The following is a 27,258-nucleotide window of genomic DNA, read 5'->3' as shown; positions in this document are numbered from 1 at the left end:
AAAGAGAACGTGATCATAGCATCAAGGCACAGGCAGCTAGAGCCACCACTGCAGGTAGTACACAAGAGCATGCCACTTCCAGAATTCTGAACTCTGGTTCTTTCTCTGTCCTTCTGGAAAAACCCCAGCTAGGGCAGGAGCATGCTAGCTACTTGCTAATGCCCTAAAAGCATGCTAGCTGATACCAGAGGAATCTACCTGGTACCAATACATGGAATGATCCTTTGAATATGTGTCACTATGATTGGTTTAATAAAAAAGCTGACTGGCCAATAGCTGTGCAGGATACGGTTAGGTAGGACCAGACTAAGGAAGACGAAGGGCAGAGGCAGAGGACTTGCCAGTGAGATGCAAAGGGGAAACAGGATTTGCAAGATGAAAGAGAGGCAATGTCACATGGCAGAATATAGATTAATAGAAATGGGTCGATTTAAGTTGTAAGAGCTGGTTAGTAATAAGCCTTAGCTATCAGCCCAGCATTTGTGGTAATAAGACTCACTCTAGGTATTTGGAAGAAACTGCTGAGACACAGGAAAACCCCACCTGCACTGATATGTAAGAGGATGATCCCTGTTGGCACAGGAATAAAAACACATGCATCCAATGTTCAGAGGACCTGCAGAAGCCAGGCCTGGATTTTCACTAACAAGGAACTTGCACATTCTTGGACTCTTGTGAGATGTGGTCACCTTCTTGTGTTCCTCATCCTTCTCCACTTCCCTACACAGGGCTGCTGAGGAAAAGGCAGTGTTTCCATACTTGTGGGACCTTCCTTGGTACTTTGGTGCATCCTTGCAAGGGTCTGGTCTTCTTCACAGTTCCCAAAGTGCCCCGACTAGCTAGAAGCACTTACCTGAGCGAGTCCACAACAGAACAGGTGCACTCAACAGACTCAGCAATTCAGCAATTGACTACGCAGAGGGATCTGGACCAGATGCATCTGATTCACACTCATTAGAGTCTAGACTCTCTAGATCCACAGCCCTGTCTCCATCTCCTGCCCTTGCTTTGATTGGCTGGGTCAGCAATCCGGCAGGACTCCAGGTGTTGAGATAGAATTACAGCCTATGTGAGGCAGGTATTGGGAGGATGGGATGAAGGGATGGGGGATGCTCACCCCTAAAGCCATGTTGGAGTTTATTTGCTATTTTAACATTGTAAGGAGGCTGGATACTTGGGATATGAGCAGACTAGATGGTATGTGTTGTTTCCCTGATTTGTTTCTCAGTCCATTTGTCATTTGTATATGGGAGGGTTACTGATTTTTTTAAGTCAATCTTATAACCAGCCATGATGCTGAAGGTGTTTGTCAGTTGTAGGAGTTCCCTGATAGACTTTCTGGGGCCGCTTATGTATACTGTCATATCATCTGCAAATGATACTTTGAATTCTTCCTTTCCAATTTGTATCCCCTTGATCTCTTTGAGTTGTCTTATTGCTCTAGTTAGAACTTCAATCACTACATTGACTAGATATGGAGAGAATGGACAGCCTTATCCTGCTCCTGGTTTTAGTAGAATAGCTTTGAGTTTCTCTCCATTTGATTTTATATTGCTTATAGGCTTGCTGTAAATTGCCTTTGTTATGTTTAGATATGTCCCTTGTATCCCTATTCTCGCCAAGACTTTTATCATGAAGGGGCATTAGATTTTGTCAAAGGCTTTTTAGCATCTAATGAGATGATTATGTGGGTTTTTCTTTCCATTTGTTTATACAGTGAATTACATTGACTGACTTTCACAAGTTCAACCATGCCTGTATCTCTAGAATAAAGCCATTTGATCAAGTCTTTTTGATGAGCTCTTGGATTCAGTTTTTCAAGTATTTTGCATCTACATTAACAAGGGAAACTGGAAAGTATTTGCGATTCAAATTTCAGAAGGACTTTTATTGCAAATCCCAGCAGCTTCGTCCCAAACTATCAGTGTATGATCATAACATAAAGATTCTGTCACGGTCTGCACCGATGCTCTTACAGCTTGCGTTGCATGTGAGTGAGTGGGGGGGGGGGCGGATGTCCTCAGTTTGTGGTTTTGACGATGCTCTTTCAGATAGCCTTTGGTGTTCAGAAGTTGACCCTCTGCCCACTTTGAATCTGTTTGTTAAGTGTGGCTTCTGGATCCGTGTTTAAATGAAATGACCGCGGTAAGGTTGCTCCCTGCATCCTCTCTATTTAACTGAGGATGGGCTCTTCTTCCAGCTGGAATGTAGACTGCAGTATGAGTGGCTACACAAAAATGGCCACAGACCAGAGAAACCACAGTGGAATTGCTTCAAATGCCTTGTACCCTGTTGTGTGAGCTGCTAGACAGCAAGACGGAATGAGCGGGCTGGGGATGGCATGGACAGACCAGCCTCTGCCTTGTGGTCACTGAAGTTCCGTATGCGCCGTGGTGTTAATCTGTGACATTTACTCATTAAACCACGATGCTGCTTTACTAGGAAAAAAAAAAAAAATTCCGAATTTTCATTTTCAAAAAGATGTACAAAATTAGGTCCTCAAAAATAAAATAAAATTGCTGGACAGTGTGGTTCATGCCTGTCATCCTGAGAAACAGAGGTAGATGGAGTTCAAGGCCTGCCAGGGTTCTGTTTTGTGTGGGTTCATGGGAGAAAATGGGCCAGTCTAGGATAAATTTAGGCTTATGAAAGCAAGAGTAGGGGCCCTGTGTCTGGTGAACCGACTGCCTTTTTATTGTTACACAATTTAAACATCTCAGCAAGCAAATTTCCACACACCCAAACCTCTTATCTGGAGTTCTTTGAAGGAACAATTTGCCTAAGTAATTAGCAGCCATGAAATCTCTTGATTTCCCAAATATTCTCTTAATTAAAATTTTCAAAGACACTAGGGTCCTTCAGGAAGGACTCAGATAAGAAGCAAGGGTTTCAAACAAAGGTACCGATCACAAAAAGTAGTTCAAAGCCTAGGTGCTAACACTCTAGAATTCAAGCCAGATGCAGCGCTCTGTGGAATTTCTCATGACAGAGGCCAACCTGGTCTACAGAGCCATTTCCAAGATAGCCAGGGCTACACAGTGAAACAGTCTTGAAAAACAAAACAAAATAATAAATAAATAAGTAAACACGGTTAAGTTGGCTTTCTTCTGTTTTTGTCTAGTGAATTCTTGTGGTTAAACATGTAATTCATCTTGAAGAAGAAAGCAACTATGGTACTGATATTCTAGGAGAAAGGGTGGGTGACTGTCTTAGTAATGACGGCAGAATTACACCCTAATTGGGTTTTCCCCCAGGATTTCTCCTACCGAGGTCTGAAAATGCTAAATCACAAGACCCAAAAATTTTTAGTGTATATGTTTGTACGGTGTTGTGTACTTGTAAATACTTTATACAAATTTAATTGGTGTGTGTGTGTGTGTGTGTGTGTGTGTGTGTGTGTGTGTGTGTAGCCCAAGTTCGTAGGCATGCATGGCAGCTATCATTCAAACAAGTTGACATGCACTTGTTTAGTCTCCACACAATTTGAGCAAGGGTGGAACCATTTGACTATTCCATTTTTGTTAGACTCTAGGACCTCTTAAAATAGTTCCCAAACTATGAGCATGTGAAAAATTAAAAACTGTAAGCAATCAGTTTAAGTATGAACTCTACCTTACATCTGGCTTTGCCAAAGGGTAACCACATTTCTTATGTGGGTTCTTTGTCATCCAATTCACAGACTGGAAAGGGTTGAAATGAAGAACTCAACCTTTAGCAGTCACAAGATTTCCAAATCAAAACCTGCCCAAAATAAAACACAAAATCTCTACTAATAATCAGCACGTACATGTGTGACAATGCTTAAATGATCATACGCCTTTTACTCTTGGGTGGATGGCTAGACCCTGGATATGAGTTAGAAGGTGGAAAGTCACGGCTCTATTTTGCCCATATACACTGTCCATGACGGAAGACCCATAAAGGAATTCTTTTCACAACCATGTTTTTATTTTGCCCCTCTGACCCTATCTTTGCCTCTGGCTTCTAAAACTACCCTTAGCAGCAGGATGATGTCCTGAAAATGACCTGGCAAATTTGATGTGTTTGTCCTTCCTGCCATCTCCATTGACCCTTCGTCTAATCCTTCATACGACGGAGTACAAGGCTCAGGAGTTCAGGCTCACTGCCTGCCTGCCTGGTTTCTCTGCACACAGGTGAGGTATTCTTGCACATCCTCTGGGGACCCCAAAATGAGGGGGACTCGCTGGTGGATAGTCTCAGGCTTCACATCCAGTACAGGCTGGGTGCCTGTGGTTGCCATGCCTCCTGCCTGCTCGATAATGTAGGCCACAGGGTTGCATTCATACAGGAGCCGGAGCTGCAGAAAAATGAAGGCATTTTTAAAGTGGCCAGGCAGCCCAAGGCATGCCCTAAATACTGAGAGCAGTGTGAACAGCTGAGCTATCTGTGTGACTTCTGAGCATGAGTGTGTGTCCCTGGACCATCTGCCCCACAGGAGCCTGAAGCATGAGCGAGTATCCACCTCTGGGTACCACGGGGCTGGTAACTACTCATGAGGCACTACTGACCAGGTGGATCTGAAACAATGTATCATCTGTCTGGAAACATCTGTGTCTGTGCTACCTCCTTGTTCGTTTTCTGGCTTTTGCTTTATTTATTATCATTGGTGCTGCTGCTTCTGTCTGGAGAATATGAACAAAATGTCTTCAGTCTAGGCTGAAGGGCCAGACATTCAAGAGGCAGCAGGTTCAGACTCCAGGAGAAATGAGTAACATGTTAGCCAAACACTTAAGAAGGCTTCTCCAGAGACCCTCACAGTAGCAGGCACCTGACGGGAGACAGAGAAGACTTAACTTGGGAGCTGTGTTTGTCCCTAATCATCCTCTAGAGGGACATTGGCAGCACACTCTGTACTGACAGTTCAGCCAGGGAGATCTTTACCATAGGTGCTTGTAAGGTTTTCCCCTTTCCTCCTTCCTTCCTTTGTCTTGGGGACTTGAAGGCAAGGAAGACGATTTAGATGCTGGGCTGTAAATCAGTCTGAAACCAATCTGTCTGTTCAGGTATATTTTAAAAGCTCAATGGTAGCACATGATGCACTTTTGTGGGTGAGGACCTCAGGTGCTTCTGTTACATACAGCTGGCCTTCCGAGAACAACTCCATGGTGCTTTGGCCTTCAGGACATGTAGTCTCCCTTTTTGGTGAAGGGGTGGGGCATTTAAGATCTACCACAGTCATATGAGTCGAGTACTCAAGGCAGAGATGGGTGTACACACATACATGCTCATACACATGCTCATTCACACACATATGTAGTCACAGAGAGCCAACGCACAGAGATCAAGAACTGAGGTCATCTGCAGCATGGATAATGGCCATGATGCCAAGAACACATCTCTACAAACGCCTCTGTGTTTAGGACACATTTGTGTAATCATATGTGGACATTTTAGACTCTCTCACAGTCATTTTAATGCACATATCTGGGGTCTACCTTCTGGAATTAAGAATGTATCAAGTGTGGGTTTGTTCAAGGGTTTCACATCTTCTACACAATCTCACTTGGTCCTCTGCTGTGCTTTCCTTTCCTGGGGTCCTCTTATGCATACTTCTCCATGGCTCTGAGGTCAGCAGGTGAGCAAAATACTCACAAGGAGAGAAGCCAGATACACAAACCTATGTGTATGACAATTTTCATTCAGTCTCACAGGCTGTGATAGATTTCTTCACTTTGAATCTGGCATTCCAGTAATGAAAATCTCATCAGTCAACTTAGACGATACATGGCTTCTGTTGCTGTGAAGATCTACCTATGACTTCTGTGGCTGTCCAAAATTCAGACACATTTCTGTGGGCAGTTCTTGCCATGATAGGAGAATTTGGATAACAAGGTTCCTACTTGATAGTGACTGTTGTCAATATTGTATCATAAAACCGTTACTGGATCTTCTGTAAGCTCCCTTTCTATAGACATTGAAGGGGCTCAAAACAGAAGGTTTTATTCTGAATTCTTGTGTGGAGCTCAGGGCACATGCAAACCCTCTAAGAACAAGTGCAAAGACCATGCTTACAACACATTTGGGCGTGGGAGTAGACTGATTGCCTGGGGAGGGGTGAAGCACTAATTCCTGTTCAGTTAGTGCTGCTGATAAAAATCAGACACAGCCTATGAAAGCATGTGACTCTATAGAAAGTGGGAGATGAGCAAGGAACTGTAGCAGGCACTGGACATGAGGCTGGAGGAGCAGAGGACCCACAAGACTCGCCCACCATAATCACATTAGCCTTTTCTTCCCCAAACCTACTACCACAGCTTCAAAACTGACTAGGAGAAACCAACCATATTTATCTTCCTCTGTGCTCTGAAGGAAGCACCATGCCCAGAAGAAAGCTCAGTAGCCATAACAGTAGCCACAACCCCATAACAGTAGCCTGGGGGCAGAAGAATCCCAATAGCTCACTGACTATCCAGGCAGCCAGTGGACACAGGAAGTTACCTTGCCGTTAGGACTTTTCTGGTTGGCTGGGTACATAAAGATTCCACCATAGACCAGGGTACGGTGCACATCAGCCACCATGGAGCCCACATACCTGGCCCCATAAGGTGCACTGCCGTCCTGTAGGACAGAAAAGGAGAAGACATGAGAACCACCGGGTTTAGCAGCTAGCCTGCAACACGACACGCCAGGGTCAGAAGCCAAACTGGCGCAGCCTCTGCATTCCTGGGACTGGATTGATGGCTCAGTGGTTAAGAGTACTGGGGGCTCTCCCAGAGGACTTGGTTCCATTCTTAGAACCCAGATGGCAGCTCACCACCACCACACCACAGCTAGAAACAGGTTTTTCCAGTAAATAACACTATCTCAAGGTTCACAGGGTGATTAAATATCCTGCAACACAAGGATGCTCTCTCTCTCTCTCTCTCTCTCTCTCTCTCTCTCTCTCTGCCATTAGGGTAAAGGTTGGAAGGTCAGGAGCTGGTTTTTTTGTTGTTGTTGTTTTTGTTTTGTTTTGTTTTTGGTTTTGGTTTTTTTTTTAATGTGAGACTGAATTAGACAGGCCAGTGGTTGACCCAACATCTGAACAACACAGGTGTTTAGGGCACAGGTCCCTTCACGGTTGTCGTTTGATTGGATTTGGTTGTTTGCCACTTTACAATCACCTCCTTCGCCTTTGAATAGGTGTTTCTACCACACAGGGTAAAACATGAAAGACCTATGTAGAAACGGCTCCTGAACTCATTCTGAGAAGAAAACGGACACTTTGTCAACTTACAGGGATAGACCCAAAAGAAATCGTGGTGCCTTTTACTAATGCTAAAATTACCTCATTATGGGCAGAAAATAAGCATTGGTGGAGAACCGGAAGTAATTTCTTGGGAGAGATTAGCAGCAAATATCCCCAGTGCAAGAGACTTCAGTTCATAAAAAGAACTAATTGGATTCTCCCTCGTATAGTCAAAGGAACACCAATTTCTGGAGTCCTTACATTCTATATTAATGCAAAGAAATCAGGAAAGGCAGGTTATAAGTTAGGAAATTTAAATAAAGTGGCTCAAAGAAAAACCATGTGATTCTGTTCAAAAGTCAGGATTACATGCTGTTCTTTTGGTATGATTAGATTTCCCAGAACCTCTTAATATAGTTACTGACTCTCAACATATTGAAACTTCTGAACTTATTCCAGATTCAGAATTAACTTCGCTGTTTATTCAAATATAAGAAATAGTCAGAAATAGAAATCAGACATTCTATACAACACATAGCAGATCCCATATGAGTCTACCAGGCCCTCTAGCATGAGGTAATGCTGAAATTGATCAAATGTTAATAAGAAATGTGCTAGAAGCCTCAGAATTTTAAAAAACACCATTTTAATAGCAAAGACTTGAAAAAGGGATTTTTCTATCACTTGGCAATAAGCCAAGCAAATTATAAGAAATTCCCTACATGTTCTTTGTATAACCAAATTCTACTACTTGCAGGAAGTAACCAAAAGGGTACTGAAAGGAATGAAATTTGGCAAATGGATGTGTTTTATTTTTGTGGAGTTTCGAAAATTGAAGTATGTGCACCATGCCACAGATACGTATTTAGGACTTCAATGGGCAACTACTTTGAGTTCTAAAAGGGCTCATTCTATAATTAGACATTTATTAGATGTCAAGGACATCATGGAAATACCTGTACAAATTATTTTAGCTCAGATTGAATGGCCATACTGCTTGATGAACTATTGCCCCTCCTAATCAAGGGATCTCTCTTGTGCAAATCTAATTTTATCAATCTTGATGTGCCATTCAATCCGAACTAACGTATAAAAATTGGCCTAATAGTATAACATATTTCTAACAGGATGATATTTCATAAATATTCCCAAATGTTTGTTTTTTCTGTCCTCTACAAGTCTTTGTGTAGTCCCAATTAAGTCTTTGGTGGGTTTGACACTAGATAGTTATAGTTAGTTTCCCTTGTTGCCAAATTCATAAAAGAAACTCACAACAGAGGCATAACATTTATAAGGTTGAGAGATATAACAGCTTAAGTTGTTTATCCAAGAAAATGTTTTAAGGTCTAAAATGATGTTTTTAGGATGAAAACGCACATTGTGATAGAAAGTGGTTTAGGTAGAAAAGTTGAATTCATCAAGATAGGATAGATAATAGAGTAGCTTCTGTGAATTTGCTAAATACAAATAGACTGGACATTGTGAATATAATTCTTACCTGATAATTATTTTTAATGTATATAGTTTTACTTTGTTGAAGTTAAAACCTTTCCTTTTCAACTAGACAATACCTGATCATTGTTCTCATTGTATATAGTTTTATGTTGTTAGGGTTAAAACCTTCCTTTTTGTTTAGACAAAAATGGGGGGGGTATGTTGTGGGAGATTTTGATTGCACTCCAACACTCCAGAGACTGCCAATAAAGTTAAACCTTGAATCAGAAGGTGGAGTCAACATTCAGCAGGCCAGAATTTATCATAGAGTTTCTGGCCGACCCACCTTAGGATAGAGAGACACGGGAAGGAATAGGGAAGGTCTTAAAAAGATTCAAAGGCCTTTTTGATCTGGAAGTGTGGAGAGGCAGGGTCAGCTGATCGTTCCTCTGTTGCTCTTCGGATCTACCAGGTTTTTGTCTCAAATCTGACTCCTGGGTTTTATTTAATAACAGAACAATTTAATAACAGAACCACTTCCTCCGGTGCCTCAGACTCCCAGATGTGATCCTGTTCCATCTTAAAGCAGCGATAACTGGGCATTCACAATCTATAGATTACAGCTTAAACAGATGATCTGAGAGCAGTTCTGGATGAAGTTATGAATTTTGAAACCGTGGCCCCTTGAAAAATTCCCAGAGGTACTGAATCAATTGATCATTTATGAAGCTGAGCAGAGTCCATCAAACTCATGCAGGTCAAGGCTGTAAACAGTGACATCAACCCCTTTAAAGAGACAAAGTTGTCATTCTCGTAGCACGCCACAGACACAGCCTGCTCCGTGCTGTGGGCCCAGGCTGTCTTCACTCACCTCGGGGAATTTCTTCTTCTGTACATACTCAGCGGTGGCAGCATCAAAATACTTGGCATAGCCCTCGTTGAGGCTAAAAATTTTCCCTTTCTTCTTAATCCTGATATCTTTTTCGACCAGCACAAATTCTCCAAGAGCCTGGAGAGATAAGAGACTTCACACCACACAACGGTCAGGGGATGTTAGAAGATATCAGCCTGCTGGAAGGACCTCAGGCTTCCCTGTGGTCATCTGGAACTTGCCATATGGTGTTTTCATAAGTGATAGGAAGAATAAAATTATATGCCCAAGCAGTAATAGAATAAGAAATAAAACAGATCAAAGGAAACAGGCCATGATATTTTGCTTTTATGTGTTTTGATTTTTGTTTTTGTTTTTTGTTTTATTTTATTTTTTTCCTATGCCATTTCTAAGCAACCTAGCTGAATTAATCTCCAGGTTTTCTTCCCCAACTTAATATCTTCAGGACCCCAACAATGAGAGAAAGATGTTACACAGACAAAAGAGAGATATGGTTTCACCAACAGTTTGTGGTCCAATTATTCTGTGTTAATGAGTCTGTCTTGAAAACCATTACTATTAACTGATGTCCTGACCACATCTACCAAGAGAAAAGAAGAAATACCTCCAATCCATTACTGGATTCACTCTGCAAAAGGAGTGGCAAAAACCAAAAGAATTATCATAATTGTTAATAAGATCATAGCAAATGGCCCCTGCAGTTCCTGAAGAGCACCCCTCAATCAACTCTCCATCTGGTTCTGGTTATCTCCTCCCTCGGGACTGATACTACTGGTGTTGCCTTAAATATTTCTGTCTGCAGGGACCACACCTGTGTTAATGCTGGCGATGGCTTAAAGAATGGGAAGAGATGAGCTGATGATGATGGCTCATAGCCAGAGACCAGGCCAGAAGCTGACCAAGGAATACTGGCTTTACTCCCCAAATACATAGACAAAACTACACCATATCTGAAATAAGACAGAGACTAGGAAACTCATAAACTACAGAGATCTCCACCCTTTCCTCTCTCCTGACGAAGGGGAGTGAAGCCCTGAGACTCTGTGTGTGTGTGTGTGTGTGTGTGTTTGTGTGTGTGGTGTGTGTGTGTGTGTGTGTGTGTGTGTGTGTGTGTGTGTGTGTGTGTGCTCTTCAACATCTCTGCCTGCAAGATGCTGGGTGAAGACACCCAGGTCTGAGTCTCACCCTCATCTAAACAGCATCTCATCCAGAACACACCTCTTCCTCCTCAAATCCCTCTTAGATCACCAAGTATGTGCCTCGGCAAGCCCACCCAGCTGCCTTTCACAACTCTCCCTCCTGCCAAAGAAACCCAGCTTCTTTTTACTATAAGTAAAGTGTGTCTCTGCTAGTCTTTCGCTCCTGGCCGGCAATCAGTCGGTCACTGTGGGCATCTTGACTTCATGGTGGCCTTCTACAACATTCTGAAGAGGATTTGAAGGCCACGGGACACACAGAGTCAACTTGGGAACTATAGGCAGTTGCCTGCTCTCTGCCTGCGGCCATGACAGCCTGAAGAGAGGTCACTGGGTGTCCGAACCATGCAGCCCGGTCTGCTGGTTGAAAGGGATTTTCATTTGAGAATTTCGTTTGTCGCTGCTGCCTAGAATGGCACTTTAGAGTATTCAAGTTGTTCAATAAATATTTGGCAACTTGAATTAAAGTCAAATGCTGAATTTCTCACTAACGTGAATACTACAATCTCTGAAGCAGTCTCCAGTCGTCTTATTTATTTATTTATTTATTTATTTAATTTTTATGAGAGCTTAGTGTCTTCAACAAAGCACCTTGGCCCTAGTATGTGAAGCTCCCCGCATTTAAAGGAGCAAGTCTCTAATTAGGAAATAATTTTAATTTTTTTCTCGTTTTAATCAGCAAACCCCGTAAAAGCTTAGCCTTCCTTTTCAAAGTTCTGCCTTTACCCAGTTTTTTCTTCCTTTGGCCGGGACTATGCTGTCACAATTTTCATCTGCTCAATGACTTTGCCTCTTCCTTTCCTACTGTTGGGCCTTCACAAACAGTGTGAAGAGTAACACAGCACTGGAAGGGACCATTTTCCACCCATCACTCTCCCTACTATGGAGTTCCTGCACACTGGGGGCTCCAAGCCCTCGCTGCCCACAAAGGAAACCTCTAGTCATGCGGGTCTATTTTAATTAATATTTTAAATAATATAAAACTCCATGTTCTCATTCACACTATCCATACTTCAAGTGTTTGGTCATCACAGAAGTGAGAGGCAGCTGGGCAGTCAGGGAACAGAACCCATAATTCTAGAGGTTCAAGTACAGGGCCTCTCTGAGGATCTGTGGGCCCACGTGGACAAAGGGGTGTGGCCACCTTCACAGGCAAAACTGTTACACATTACCTGAGGTCCTTCATGTTTTTTCGTGATATAGTTCTCTAACTCCAAAATCAAGTACTTAAAATGAACAGAAAATTATCCCAGGGGACAGGAATTCAAACAAAGAATCTCATGGAATCCCCAGGAACAAATGCTACTGTATTCAGTACCTACCGGGTCCAGCATGAAGAGATCCACTCCTTGCCCTGTGGAAAGAGCCACCACGGTTGCGCTGCCGTAGAGTGCATAGCCTGCAGCCACTATATTTCGACCGGGCTGCAGGGCATCCTTCTCAGAAGGCTCATCCTCTGTGGTCTGCAGAAAACAAGAAAAAAAAATGCATGGTGTGTTATTGAGCCTGGAGAGAGCCTTTCACCGGAGGCTGCACCTCAGAGCTCCTGAAAACAGAGAAGGAAGCCATCCTCGGAGTGAGAAAACCTCAAAAGTTCTGCAGCCCTTACCCTCTGCGCATGAATGCAGTTGCTTTTATGTATCTCAGGCAGTAAGCATCTTCAATCCTTGTCCTGGAAAGTGAAAATGAGATCTGTTCTCCCATCTCCATATACTTGGCTGCCATTACAACTTGGGTATGAAGCATCCTTAGCCCCAAAGGTTCCTGCGTTAATTAAAGGCGTGGTCCCCAGCCGATGGGAACTGCTTGAGGACATTCTGGAAATTTTACAATGTTGCACCTGAAGCTCCGCCACATCTTCCTTAATGTGCTTGCAGTCAGAATTTTTGCTAGAAACACTATCAGAAGAGACACAAGGAGGGAAGATTTCTAGGGGTTACCCAAGCTCCCCCTGCTCGGTCTTTCTGCCATCCCAAACCTCTAAACTCGGTCCTAGAGGCTGTAAGTGGAGCTCTTACAGTTGGTCTGGATAATATGAAGCCGGAGTCAGATGTAGCGGGGAAACGCCGAGAGATCAGGGAGAAGTAGCGAGCCACAGCCACACCTCACCTCCTTAGCGTCTCAGCAGACAAGAGAGCCGGTTCCTGTTTCTCCCTGCTTATATCCCGTTCCCGCCCAGCTACCTCACTTCCTGTCCATCTGCACAGACCTCCAGACCTCTATGGTTAGCTAGTGAAAAACTCCATTCTCTGATCTTCAGACAGGCTTTATCTGTATAAGCAAGATATCACCACATCTCTCTCTATGTCTCTCTATGATTTCTGTCATCCATTAGCTGAAGAATCTCCTCCAGCTCATATTCCCACCGCCATGATGTCTGCCCAAGTGCATGGGGCCAAGCAACCATGGATTTGGTGACCACTGTGAGAAGATAATATAGCTACCCTCATGTTTAAACTGTATATTTTGAAAACTTCATTTCAGTAGTTGGCATGCTGTACAGTGGACAAACTGAGGCAGACTCGGACGATTCTAAGCCGCAGCAAAGGCATCCAGAGGGAGCGGCCAGCTGGAGAACAGCTCAGAACAAGCCGGAGCAAAGACTGTTCTTGGGTCTGTCTGAAGGTTGAAGGTTGCATCCTGTCAGGAGCACTAGAAGATGCTCAAGCCACCCCCTTTGGAACTGCCACAAGCCATGTCCCCAACTATCACAACAATCTTTACTCAGCTGCCCTGCAAGGTAGACAGTGCTTTTGTCTCAGTGTTACAAATGAAGAGTTTGGAGCCTCGGTCATCAAAAAGCTCACACATCATGAACCATGTGGTGCTGAAATATTTTGGTGGATAGAAACTCAGAAGCCCACGTTTTCTTTAGAAATATCACTTGAGGATAACCATGGTTATTTGGACTGATCATCAGAGCCTGTACTTTATTTAAAACTTAAGATAAAATCCCTATATCCAAGTCCATCTAAATTGGAGCATAATGGCTATATGTCATGAGCAATAATACTCCTTTGTTTCAAAAACATTTGGCTGCAAAGACAGAGTTGGGGAAACCCATTTAAATGAACATCCTGCCCTTAGTGACTCAGTAAGTTCAGCTGAGTTAACTCTCCTTCTCTGTCTTCCACTGTTCCTCAGTCAAAATGTTGCAGTGTTATCTGTACCCACCCCTGGGACTGAGACAAAGACTAACCCAGATGTGGTGGTTGTCAACTCAGTTGAAGAACTGCCTCCTTCAGATTGCATGTGGGCATGTCTATGAGAAGTTTTCTTGACTGATAATTGATGGAGGAGGACCCAGCCCACTGTGATAGGCACCATCCCTGGACAGGCAAGCCTGGGTTATATAAGGAAGCCAGTGGAGCAAGCCAGAGGAGAGACAATACCTTCAGTTCCTATCTTAAATTCCCTTGATGATATACTGTAAAGTATAAAATGAAATTAACCCTTTCCTCCCAAGTTGCTTTGGACAATGTTTTATCATAGCAATAGAAAGCACCAAAGGTGTGATGCAGAGAAGACTCATGTCCAAGAAAACAATATGGAAAGCCACTAAAAGACACAACTGGGTGTCTCTCTTCAAGCTGTACCTTATATTCCCTTTCTTCTTGGAAGCAAAGCTCCTTCACCTTGAAAAATCATCCTATTCTTGTCTTGTGTGATTGTCTCCTGCTCCTTCGGGAGTTTGTAATCTAGAAGGACGACCAGCAAGGCACATGTAGCATGTGGAGAGTCCATTACAGGAGTACAGATAAATGGTGTCTGGATTGTGAAGTCTGGTGTGGAATTTATGGCCAACCCTTGATGGGAGATGTCATTCTGTAAATATGTTTCTCACACTGGTTAATAAATAAAGCACTGTTGGCCAATAGGAAAACAAGAGAGGAGGGACTAGGAGAGAAGGAGGAAAGAGGAAGTAGGAAGGAGGAGTCTGGAGAGAGTAGGACGCCAGCTGGCTCTCTGAGGGTAAGAGGAGACCACGTGGAAATACATAGATTAACAGAAATGGGTTGATACTTAAGTCAGAGTTAGCCGATAAGAAACTAGTACCTGGCCAATAGCATTGTATTAAATACAAAGTCTCTGTGTGTTAACTGGGGCTGGCGCGGTGGCCGGACAAGACCAGCGGCGGGCAGAAAAACCTTACTCCTTACAAACCCTTAAGAGTCCCTCTGTTGTTTAAGCTTGTAGGGTAGACAGAATGGCCCCCAAGACTATGTTAACCCCCAGAATCTGTATGTTGCATTACAGAACAAAACAGATTTTTGCCTAAGTGATCAGGTGTCTTAGTTAAGGTTTATATTGCTGTGAAGAGACACCATGACCATGGCAATTCTCATCAGGAAAACATTTAATTTTATGACTTACAGTTCAGATAGTCAGTCCATTATCATGATGGTAAGACATGGTAACATGCCCACCTCCACAATGACAGACTTCCTCCAACAAGATCACACCTCCCAGAAGTACCACTGCCTATGGAGATCATTTTCAGGGTTATAGATTGAAAATAGGGAGATGACCCTGGGTTGTGCTGATAATATTAGTTCAGTCTAATTAAGTGAAAAGTTGATCTCATTTGACTTCCAATGGCTAGAGTCAGGGAGAATGAGGTATTGGTAAGAAGGGGATATTGTAGAGATTCTGAGAGCTTTGGAGCCATTGTAAACTTTGAAGCTGAAGAAGTCACAAGCCAAAAAGTTACAGGCAGCTTCTAGAAGCTGAAAAGACACCTAGCAAAAAGAGCAATACCCCCAACCTACCACAAAATGGACCGGAACCCCACCATCAACCTAAACCGACATCAGCCTAAACTCACCCAGAAGCAAATCCTCTCCACTCCTCATCCCAGCTTCCAGACACTCAAGAGATCAGACTGGTTTGTCTATGGGCCCTAAGCAGATAACAATGCCAAACCTTCTAATTTAGTAACACATAAGCAACAGGTGTTTCAAGCCTCCAAAAGGGTGATAAATTACCACAGCAGCAACATAAAACTAATAGTAAGCATTGAGACTCACCAAGAAGTGGAGGGCATGTATGCCTAATAAGAGTGTCCCTACTCAATTGCTCATGGTGGCACACGCCTATACACCCAGCATTCAGGGGTACAAGGCAAGAATATTGCAAGTCCGAGGCTATCGAGAACTGTTTACCAAATCATGAATTTAAAAAATAAATAAATAAATAAGGGCTAGAGAGATAGCTCAGTGGTTAAGAACACTGTTCTTCCACAAGACCTAGGTTCAATTCCCAGCACCCATATGGTAGCTCATAACTGCCTGTAACTCCAGTTCCAGGGAACCCAACACCCTTGCCCAGACATACCTTCTGGTAAAACACCAATGTATGTAAGATTTTAAAACATGGAAAAAGAAATAAATAACATCTTCTAAACTCTGAAACTTTTAAAATGCCAACATGAGGCCATGCAAGGCAAATTCTACGCCTGCCCTGAGTCAAATTGCAGGTGCACTAAAACATGTATTGTATAAAGTTACATGCAGGTGATGGTTAAGAAAAATATAAGAAACACAAATGAGTTTTGTGTTCATCCCTAAAACAACTCACTATATATTTGCAGATATTCCAAAAGCTGAAGCCCCAATACTTCTGTCCCCATGCATTTTAGATAAAGGATATTCAGTCTATGCAGTGCCTGGCATCTCTGTTCCATCCAGACAATCAAAACAAGGTCCCATGACGGTCCTGCCATTTTGCCCTCCCAGGAGATGTTAGAAAAAAGTAGATGGAGATTTCTAGTGGAGAGCCCAAGGCAGGGGTTTGCTATGATTCTGGAGTTGACTATAGTGTTGTGTCTAGTGAGTAAAGGAAAAGATAGGCCTACAGGCTCAGTTGTCAGTCTAGCAACCATCTGGAAAGATGTCAGCTTATCTACTCACCTTCCTGTAGATAGCAAATATAGTTCCAATGGAAGCCAGGCAATCAATGTTTGAAGATCCATCCAGCGGGTCAAAGCAAACCACATATTTCCCCTAAATCAAGGAGAAATACACCCAGTCAGCATTCCTGTCCATCACCACAACTGTGTGTGTGTGTGTGTGTGTGTGTGTGTGTGTGTGTGTGTTAGAGCTACATTTGACTGATGTCTACACTAACAAGACATTTGGACCCATCAGCCCTCCATTGTGAAGTTCCCCAAAGCCATTGCTCAACAGATATCTGCTGTGTGTCTTTCTGGTATGTGCTGGAAAATATACTAGAGACCTCTTGCTAAATGCCCCGGCGGTGGGACTGATATTCAGACTCAAAAACACAATACAGAGGCAAACATGCACATAAGGTATGGCAAGTGCTGTATACACAACTTAGGCAGGTGAGTGGGTAGGGTGTGGGCAAAGCTAACGTTTGATGATACACATAGATGGGATTAAGGAAAGCAGGCGCACAGAGAATTAGACAGAAGAATGTTAGGCAGGCCGATCTTCGAGTGTTACTAGCATAGGCATAGAAAGCAGGTTAGAACACATTCGGAGAACTAATATGCATGACTGATAGATAACAGTGGAGAGGGGTGAGGGCCATAACATTTGAAATTTAAAGCTGAAGATAACAGATGCCACATGGGTTGTGTCAAACAGGGGTAAAGGGCTTAATAAGTTTGGCTTTACTCTATCTTTTCAGATAAACGTCCAATTACAAAGAAATTACTACCCCTCCTTAGCCCAATTCCCAATGTGTGTGACGAAGACCAGTAGGTAAGCACAGAGCACAGTCCTTTTTTGCTCCTCTTTTTCTGTGATAAAACACTTCTGGCCAAACGATTTTAATTTACACCTCCAAGATAACAATTCATTATCAGAGGAAGCCCGGGCAGGAGGAGCCCACGGCAGGGACTGAAGCAAAACCATGTAGGAATGCTGCTTACTGGCTTGTAGTTCTCATGGCACGCTCAGCCTGATTTCTTATACAATCCTGGACCACCTTCCCAGAAATGGTGCAGCCCTCTCGAATCAACAATAAATTAACAAAATGTTCACAGACGTGACCAAAAACCAATCTGACAGAGTTAATTCCTCAACTGTGGCTCCCTCTTCCCAGGTGACTCTAGTTTGGGTCAACTTGACAGAAACTAACCAGAATGATACTGTGGTTGAACGCTGGCTAAATTGTTGGCCACAAGAAAACTTCACTGTTTAATAAATTATTGTGTTGACATTCGGCGAATGTAAAACCTCTCCATGCTCTGGCTAACTCTGCCAAGAGCATGGGGTCATCATGAATTGTTCCCTGGGCTGGTCTATTTTGTCAGGCCGGGGAAGAGCTACCTCCTCTGCGGAGGAATCACAGTCCTATTGAGGACATGTGTAGTGAAGGCCATAGATAAGAAATAGAGAGGGACTCAACCAGAGTGTGCCTTGTATAGCTAACTCTTCCCCAAAAAGAACACAAAGGAGCTAAGGTCTACTTAATGATGCACTAGATGACACATACCCCAAAGGATAGAGCACACAAGATTTCCAACTAAAGAAACCCTGTTTCCAGAAAACAAATGGAAGAAAAAATCCCAGAAAAAGACTAGGCAAGAAAACAAGTCTCAGCCAGGTAGCACCGTCTACTGATAGGTGGGGCATTGCAGCCCACCCTGGACACACCCTCTTCTCCTTGGCTGTGATAACTGCCTCTTTATTCTCTTCAGAGACTAGGACGCAGGTGCTGTAGGAGGACTGGAGCATATTGATGACCAGGGAATTGGATAGCACGTCCAGTTTCTTCACCTCATCTCCTGTCACGTTCACACTCCCTGCGATTCCATACCTGGGGAGACAGGGTGGATTAAGTCACTGAAGGAGGCTTCACTCCAGTAAAGAAGGAAAAAAAAATGGAAACGCTATTACAATGGAGAGAGTTAGGTCTCTGTATGATTATACAAGGCATGATTTAAAACTGGAACAATTAAATGAAGCTTTTTAAAAAGTGTCCAGATCAGATCCCAAACCAACAACACACCTAACCCTCCTTCCATGTTGCTGCCATCTCCAAATTATAAATATGTGGGGAGTGTGCTAGGACTCAAAGAAATGACACTTAGCATTACTTCCTTTACACCTTGGGGACATTGTCATATTTCCTTGGTCTCCCGGGAAGACTGACTAGATTCGGCCTCACCAAAACGTAGACTCTCCCCTCCACAGCTAGAGACAGTAGGAGAGCCCCTAAAATTAGACACATTGTGATAACGAAGGATGGCATAGCTTTTCTACACTGGAACGTCAAGCTCCAGCTTTAAACACCCATAGAGGCTGGCGTTTTAGAACAACAATATACAAACATCCCCTTCTTGTGCCTCAAACCCTTCAGGGTGTTCCCAATAACCTCAACCTCACCTCACTCTATGCTACTTTAAGTCTGTCAATTTAAAACTAACCAGAGTCACCTAGGGAGAAGGAACCTCAAATGGGGAATTATCTTCCTGAGATTGCCCTCTGCTAATGTCCACTGGGCGTTTTCTTTGTTACTGACTGGTAGGAGGGCTCAGACAGCTGTGTATGGTGTCACCCCTGAACAGGATTCTATAAAAACAGGCTGAGCAAGCCACAAAGAGCGAGCCAGGAAACAGCATTCCTCTGATTTCTGCTTCAGCTCCTGCCGTAAGATTCCTCCCCTGAGTTCCTGCTCGATGATAGACCAGTATGTAAGATGAGATAAACCCTCTCCTCCTCCAAGTTGCTTTTGATTGTGGTATTTATCACAACAGGGGGCTAGCTAACCCACACTCAGAGTGGATGTCAGACACGTTAGACCATCCTGTTAGAACAGCCTCAGCATCTCCACTTCCCTCTCCCGCAGTGAGACTGTGAGCCCCACGCCATCCCCAAGGTATAATGCTCGCTACTCATCTTCCTAAGCACCTTAAGAAGCCTCTATGTCCTGTCTATGTACCAGGCACACCTCTGTGGCACCCTAATGGTGGAAGACTTCCTTATGTATCGCCTACTTGCTAAGAGCCACATGCTCCTATCTGCCTTTCCATAGTCTGTGCACAATAAACGTTTGCTGCACTATGGAGAAAGGGGGGGGCATTTACCCTGTTCTCTCTATTTTAATTTCACTTATTTGCTGAAGAAATCCTCAGGCGATGTGAGCAGATAGGTGGCTGGAGTTGAGAACCACCGATGGACCCTAACTATGATATATGCATTCCCTCCCCCTCCTGACTGATTTGATGAATCACGGTGTGATGAGCCTTGGGAAACAACTCTGCAAGCCAATAACAACAGTAACAATAAAGTTGGGTTACTTTGCATCAGGATCACAGCCTCTTGTGTAACAATGAGTCCTGAGGCAGCTGCTGCTGGAAAATTAAGAGATGGGCAAATATCCCAGCCTGCAGCCCATGGGCCATGTGCATCCTAGGATAGCTGTGAGCACAGCCCAACACATGTGTAAACCACACTATGCTGTCCCAACACCAAAAGGCTGGACACACCTGTGTGGGACGGTGCCAGGACACCGAAGTCCCATCTCATCATCAGCTGTGGCTACTTTCTGTGTGAGGGGGTAGGTTTTCTCCTCTGTGAGGAGCAGGTCCAGGGGTCCAGTCTGACACCATTTCTAGGGTGGTGCCTGCCACCTAGTGGTCAATAATCATATAGCCTTCCAGTCTGGTCTTGGTTCTTGAGTATTTACCACAGGCTGTCATCACAGTAACTTACTAACCCTTGCTACAACCCTGTGAGTTAGGGCAATTAGTACCTCCCCAGTTCACAAACGTGCAGGTCTTAGCAATAATAAACCATTGTTCACAGCCACAAGGTAAGGAAAACCAAGTTTAAGAAAACACACACACACACACACACACACAAAATCTAGTCCCTAAGACGCTGGTAGGACCCTGGAGCACTGAAAAGCAGGTTGCAGCAGGTACATAAGGGCTCCTGCCAAGATAGCAGCCATGGAGCTGAGACCCATACAGAGGAGAGGTAAATCTGTGGGCAAACATCCTGCCTGGTCACAGGCAACCACCTTAATTATAGCAGAGCTGGGACGAAGGAGCAGCAAAGATGCTATCTAATGTCACTCAAGGATGATTGTCACACGTGTAGGCACCTCACACTCTGGAAGCGTGTTCTTAAAGGCAGAGCTTGACCATTCTGCCAAACGAGCTAATAATAGAGTTAAGGGAACCCAGTAGATAAGCATCTTCCATGTGGGTCCCACCACATATAATAAGCCCTTTAATGGTTTTATGATGGAATTTATGATACTAATGCTGTCACAGCTTGGGGTTAAAAGGTACCGCACACACTGTTAAGACTAAATATGGGTGTAATTTGTTGGCTCTTCTTTCAGGAGCAGATGTTTCCGCCCACCCATCCAAAAAAAAAAACAAAACAACAACAACAAAAAAAAAAAAAAAAACATGTAAGTCCCTTCAACTTCCAACAGGGCCTTCACTGGAATTACTGCAATCGAAACAGAAGTCTGAAGGAAGGTGATTTCATCCTAGCTTAAAACCAGACCCCTGGCTGTGGCCACCAGCAGCTCCAGCGTGAACCAGGCCTCCTTCTGCAAAAAAACGGAACCAATGGCTCAGCTCTGCCTGCCCCAGCCCAGCATGTCCGGATTCCCACAAACCACGTGAAGGTGAAGGGGGGGGAAAGGCACCTTCCATGATGTCCAGAGCCCTGTAAACCTGTGGTTTCTAACCCGACCCCCACCCTACGGGCAGAGGCCATGACAACCAAACACTTGTACAGGAAAATGACATCAAACACGTTTCAGAGTCCCAGTAAAAATCTGTGTGTGCAAATATAAGTCATGAGAATTCAATATAGGTTTTGAGGCAACTAGTCACTGGGTTACCATTATAATAAAAGGTAACCGGAAAAAAAGCTCACTTTTCTCCGTAGTGGGCTGCTATGCACCCCACACCCCACACCCCCACACACACCCCACACCCCACTCCCTCCCCTGAACACCTTTCCTGGAAAAATAGGCCAAAGGCTGCCTTATCAAAGCAGACACAAAGGATTTAAGTGCAATATCCTTGGGGCACAAGAGACAAATTAGCTTTGGACCCAGTTTCTACCACAAGCACCTGTGGCTCCCACGCCCTGGCCGGGACCTGAGGCTCTGGGCAGCTGTGTGTGCCTGCGCATGCTCTCCAGGACTCACAGGTTAGCCAGGCCCGCCTTGCGCACAGCCGAGGAGATGGCTTTGATGGCAGTCAGCATCGAGTTGAGCAGCTGTGTGAGCTCCCCGGTCCCTTTTGCCTGTCTCCCTTTCTCCATAACGTAGCGGGTCAGGGTGAGCATGTCTGTCTCAAAGGGGCTTCTGTCCGTCATTGTGGCGGGTGAGACCTCAAAGCCTTCTTTCTTCCTCGCAGGAATGCTCGCTTTCTCGGGGCCGCAGCCTCACAGCCTGCACACTGAAGAAACACCCGCACTGACTGTGCCAGGACGCAAGGGGAAAGGGCCCCAGCCATGTGACTCAGATAGCTGGACAAGCCCTCAAGGAAACTTCCCCATCCTCCCTGATGGTGGCAGCTGCCAGGGTGCAATAAGCAGGTTGTAAATAGAACAGCACTGCTGGGAAGGGCTGCCTCATTCTCTATTCGTGCTCCTTCCTTCCTGACTTTGAGGATACCAAGAAGCCACGCTCAGCCGCAGGCGAGAGGAGAGAAAACCAGCTAATAAAAATGAGCCACAAAATCTTCTTATGTGGACATGAAAGTGTCCTCTGCAGATAGCTGCCGCGGGGCCTCGTTGTGATTCTCAGCAGATTGGCAGATACCTTATCTAGGGCATAGGTCACGGTAACAAACCAATGGCAATCCCAGGAAGACCGGACTCCGGTAATCTTTCAGGTTTATCTCCACTAAGAATGTTGTATGACAAGAGGGATGTTCGTGGGAGGTACCCAAATCTGGAAGGTAAATACGTTCCTAGCAAAGTGTCTGGTCCCGGGGCTGATTTATCAGCTTATCTGGATTCTTTTATTTTAAGAAGAATTTCACTATCTGACAAGAAACATCAGGGCTGGAGAGATGCCTGTGCTGATGAGGAGCTCTGGCTGCTCTTGCAGGGGATCTGGCTGGTTCCCAGCACCCACTTTGGTGGCTCACAACCATCTGTCACTCCAGTTCCTGGGCGATCCGACGTCTATTCTGACTTCCAAGGGCACCAAGCATGTAAGTGGTGGTGAATGTAAGTGGCAGAACGCTCAGACACATAAAATAACCTAATAAAAAATGTTTAAAGGAACACCTTCCTGAAGTGCCCTCGAACGAACTGTGCTTAGAGCTGGTAGCATTTCTCTGACTGCAGACTCCTGAGCTGGCTACCTACTAAGTTTAGGAGTGTTTATTTACTAAACTCTTGAAGCTTCGGTTTCCTCGTGAATTCGGATAACAACTTGTAGAGTGCCTGTAAGCATTAAAAATCAGCTGGTGGACCTGGTGCCAGGCTCAGTGTCTTAGAAACCTGTGACATTACAGCTTTTTAGTATACGTAGAATTATAAGCATACATAAAATAATGTCAATTATCTCTACCTACGAGAGCTGAGTTTGGAGAATGCCAAGTCTGGTAAGACTCTATATCAGTTAAATAAATCAACAAAACTGAGGACTTGTACATTGCCCTAAAATTTTACTCCTTCCCTTGGTGATTATTTCATTAAACTGTGTTTAGCTACAAGTCGTTGAAAATTCTGAGTGATTTGTACGTGTCTCCCCCCCTCCCCCAAGACTGTGGATTTTTCCAGTCTGTGGCTGTGGCACCCTTTCAAAGTAGTCAAAGGTCCCTTTAAAAAGTCCCATTCTGCGGCTGGAGGGATGGCTGGATGATTGGATTGATTGGTAAAGTGCATGCCACACAAGCCTGAGGACCTGAGTTTGGAGTTCTGGGCACCTATGTTAAAAACCAGGCACGTTGGAGTACACCTGTGATCCCAGCTCTGGGGAGGAAACAGGAGCAATGGTGTGTAAGCTCTGGGTTCAGTGATAGACCCTGTGCCAAAAATAAAGGAAGATACCTAATATCAAGTTCTGGCCTGTGCACACAGCTCTATCTAAGCGGTAGGAGTTCAAGTTGCCTGCATGGCCTGGGATGGCAGCTGCTGACCTTTGCAAATGCCAAAGGTGGTTTTTTTAAGTTTGTTTTTTTTTTTTTTTTTTCTTTTTTTGGTGCATGTGACAGAGTTGAAACTTAAAGAGCAGAGGCTGGGAGACAGCTGACACATTAGTGACCGAGTTACTGGCGACCTGGTTGTGTTCCCTGAAAGACGCAAGTCTAAGTGGATCAGGACAAATGGACCCTGGACCAGGCAGTCTTGTCCCATTATCCACCTGGAGACCTGGACCTAGAAATATGTCCCTGGAGTGTTGCTGAGGACCTTTCCCGTTACCAACACTGCTCTGCCTAATCCTGTCACATGATTCCCAACACAATTTCATCGTGGAAGCCCAGCGCCCCTGCACTTGCGCCTTTGGGATACCCGCTCAGTCTGTGAGGAGTCTCCCAACTAGATGCAAAGGTCGCCCGGGAAGATGAGATGGGCGACAGCTGCCCCCTACAGGCAATTCAGGACCACTGACGCTGTTAACGTGCACCATTTTCCTGCAAGACCCACACAGATGGCCCGACCTGACTTCACACCCTGCTGCACCCAATGTACTAGCACTGACATGGAGCACTTCGGTCACTGTGGACGAATTTCTTTCTCGCCCAGTCCCTAGAACTCCCAGCACAGGGAGTTCGCAGCCACCTCCACCCTCCCCCATTACAGCTGGTAGAGTCACAGGGGACCCTCTCCGCCTCATGGCATCCCGATAAAAAGGTGCCCTGTCGAGAGGATGGCCACACAGAGGAGGGGTGCTCTGGGCTGTCATGCAGGGGCTTTTGTGATGCATGATGGGTACACATCTCCTAGGCCTGCCATAAAAAGTCACAAACCAGGTTACAAAAAAAAAAAAATGTTTGGCTGAGGAGATGGCTCAGTAATGGGTCAGTAAAGTGATTGGCATGCCGAATGCCAGCATGAGGACCTGAGTTCCAACCTCAGCAACCACGTCAAAGCCAGAAATGCTAGCATAACCCTGCAGTCCCATCACTTAAGAGACAAAGGCAGGATTATTCCAGGGACTCCCTAACAGTCGTGAGTTCTAGGTTCAGTGGAGGAGGATACCCAACACCAACCTCTCTCTGGCCTTCATGTGTGTGCATACCACATGTACATGCACTCACACAAATGTGCACACACACAAAAACATGTATTGGTGCACAAAACACACCCAAAAACCCAGGAATTTTTTTAATACCATTTTAGAAGCCAAAACAGCCCAGAATTCAGGTGGCAACAAAGCCATGCTTCCTCTGGAAGCTCTGGGCAAGATTTCTTCTTGTCTCCTCTGGCTTCTGATGCACGCCTCAGTTGCCATGGCTTGTGACATCACTCTGATCTCTGTCTCCACTGTCTTATGGAAAGATGGCTGGCTAATCATGGTTGTTGACTACATCTGGAATTAACTAAGTTCCAAGCGTGTGGGCACACCTGGGAGGGATTTTTCTTGGTGGGATCATTTAAGGTGGGAGGCCCGCCCTAAATCTGAATCCTTTGCGGCCAGAACCACCACCAAATATCTGGGTCACACCTTCTGGTGGCAGCCCACACAAAGGGACAGGTAAGAAGGAAAGTTTCTGCTGTTGGCCGGATTGCCCTCATTCTCACTGGCAAGTTCGTCTATCCCGCTGGGCCATTCCTTTGCTGAGGTTAGAACAAACTTCTTAGGGATTCCAACGTGGACTGGAAACTGGCAGCTCTCTAGGACTTCCCTGGGATTCCAGCACCAGATTGGGACTGCTGAGACATGCAGTCTCACGAACAGAACAACTCATTCTTTAGCCCTTCTATTGGAAACAGCCATTGTTGAACTACTCAGACTCAGACAGCCTGTAAGACTCTCTAATAAATGACTCTGTGTCTGCCTCTGTGTGTGTGTGTGTGTCTGTGTTCACACATGTACCCAATCTATCAGTCTTGTTCCTTTAGATAACTGACTATAGACATGGTCTTTTCCTCTGTGGTCTTGTGAAGACACTTGCTGCATTTAGAACCCACCCACTGGGTCTGAGATGGGCTCATCTCAAAATCTTAAGCTTCGTCACATCTCCGGAGACACTTTATTCAATCAAATGAGGTCGCATGTGCTGGTCCTGGAGATTTGAGTGTAAACGTGTCTTCTGAGAGAACCACTGAGAATTGGGTTGCACTGACTCCAAGCGTTTTGAGACTAATGGTGCTAAAGTGGACCTCCCATGTCTGTGTCTTCTGACCTGCCCCATCCAATGCCCGTTGCTATAACCTGTGTGTAACCTGCCTTCGTTGGCAATGCCAAAGCAGGCATGGCTTCCAGTCGCATCTGAAGGGTTCCCTCTCGCGATGCACCCTCTGCTGGCTTTCTGTGTGAGTTAAGGTGGAAGGTGAGAGACATAGATAGCTACGAAAGCTCTGAGAACAAACCAAGACCTGTGAGTGGGAAATGGAGACATGATACTTCCTACTTCTGCTAATACTAAAGGGGTTGGCAGAGAGACCTGGAGGCCTACTGTGTGTTTTAAAGTAAAAGGATCCCCGACTCCGGGCCGAGACCACTCTGTAGAGACTAAGTCTCATTCATTTTTATGAGATGAGTGTTTCCCATCACCTCGTCTGTCCAAGAACAGCGCCCTAGATGGGACGAGTCTACTAGTGATTGATCATCCTCCAATCTAAGGCTGATTGGTCATCTTCCAGGGCTGACCAGAGGAGAGCTGATGTTTGTGTTGCTATTGCTCTGGATGCTGTTCCTGGCTCAGGGCTACACACAGAGAAAAAACTTGGATGTACTCAGAAGATACAAGAAAGCATTCTTGGAGAGCACTCCGTTAACTGAGCCCACATCTCAATCAAAAGACACCAGGCTGTCTGGTCTGCAAACGAAAGCGGATTCAAGGCTTGTGATTGAACCGAGTTTCCTGTTGGAAGAGCAGGGAATTATTGGAGCATTTTACACAGAGAGACAGCTCATCCCACAGGGTCCAGGGTTCCTAACACCTGATATAACTTACCATGATCTTGAACTTCTGATCCAGAAAGGTATGAACCATGTGCAGAGTAGAATGTGTGCCAAACTGCTGTTATTTCTCACTAGGCTCCATCTGCACAGGACCAGCTGTGACAGGTCTTCTTGGGAAAGCCCCCTTGATCCAAAAAGTACCTACTTGGCATGCGGTCTGTTTCCTTAAATTTAGTTCTTATAGTCATTCGTTTTCATTATGACCACTAGACCCTCCCTAGAGATTATATAGCTGTGTTGTTAGATGCCACCCTTGCATTAAAAAAGCACTGTTGAATAGTAACATAAACTATCACTTTTCTTGAATGATTATAGACATCTGCAGGAGACTGAGAAGCTGGACACTTGCTGATTTATAGAAGGGAAGAAACACCTAGAACTGAGCGGGACAGCAAATGTAAGAAGTGACGTTAACTCGGGTCAGTGGCCAGGATGCCCGTGTTCATCTCCCAGCCCTGCCT

General features: G+C 44.7%; 1 protein-coding gene across 1 annotated transcript; it reads right to left on the bottom strand.

The window, feature by feature from the left end:
- Window positions 1-3,952: 3,952 nt before the first annotated feature.
- Window positions 3,953-22,067, bottom strand: Fbp2 (fructose-bisphosphatase 2). Its single transcript, XM_051194137.1, has 7 exons — window positions 21,857-22,067; window positions 18,334-18,496; window positions 16,621-16,713; window positions 12,034-12,174; window positions 9,495-9,632; window positions 6,460-6,579; window positions 3,953-4,318 (listed from the first exon to the last, which is right to left on the bottom strand). Exons 1-7 carry the CDS (start codon window positions 22,024-22,026, stop codon window positions 4,121-4,123), a joined length of 1,023 nt encoding a protein of 340 aa, XP_051050094.1. The 5' UTR covers window positions 22,027-22,067; the 3' UTR covers window positions 3,953-4,120.
- Between the last annotated feature and the right edge of the window lie 5,191 nt (window positions 22,068-27,258).

The sequence above is a fragment of the Phodopus roborovskii genome, unplaced genomic scaffold, assembly GCF_943737965.1.
Source record: "Phodopus roborovskii unplaced genomic scaffold, PHOROB, whole genome shotgun sequence".
Classification (NCBI taxonomy): domain Eukaryota; kingdom Metazoa; phylum Chordata; class Mammalia; order Rodentia; family Cricetidae; genus Phodopus; species Phodopus roborovskii.
Note: the sequence above shows the minus strand (reverse complement) of the source record. Positions and strands in the feature narration are given on the sequence as shown.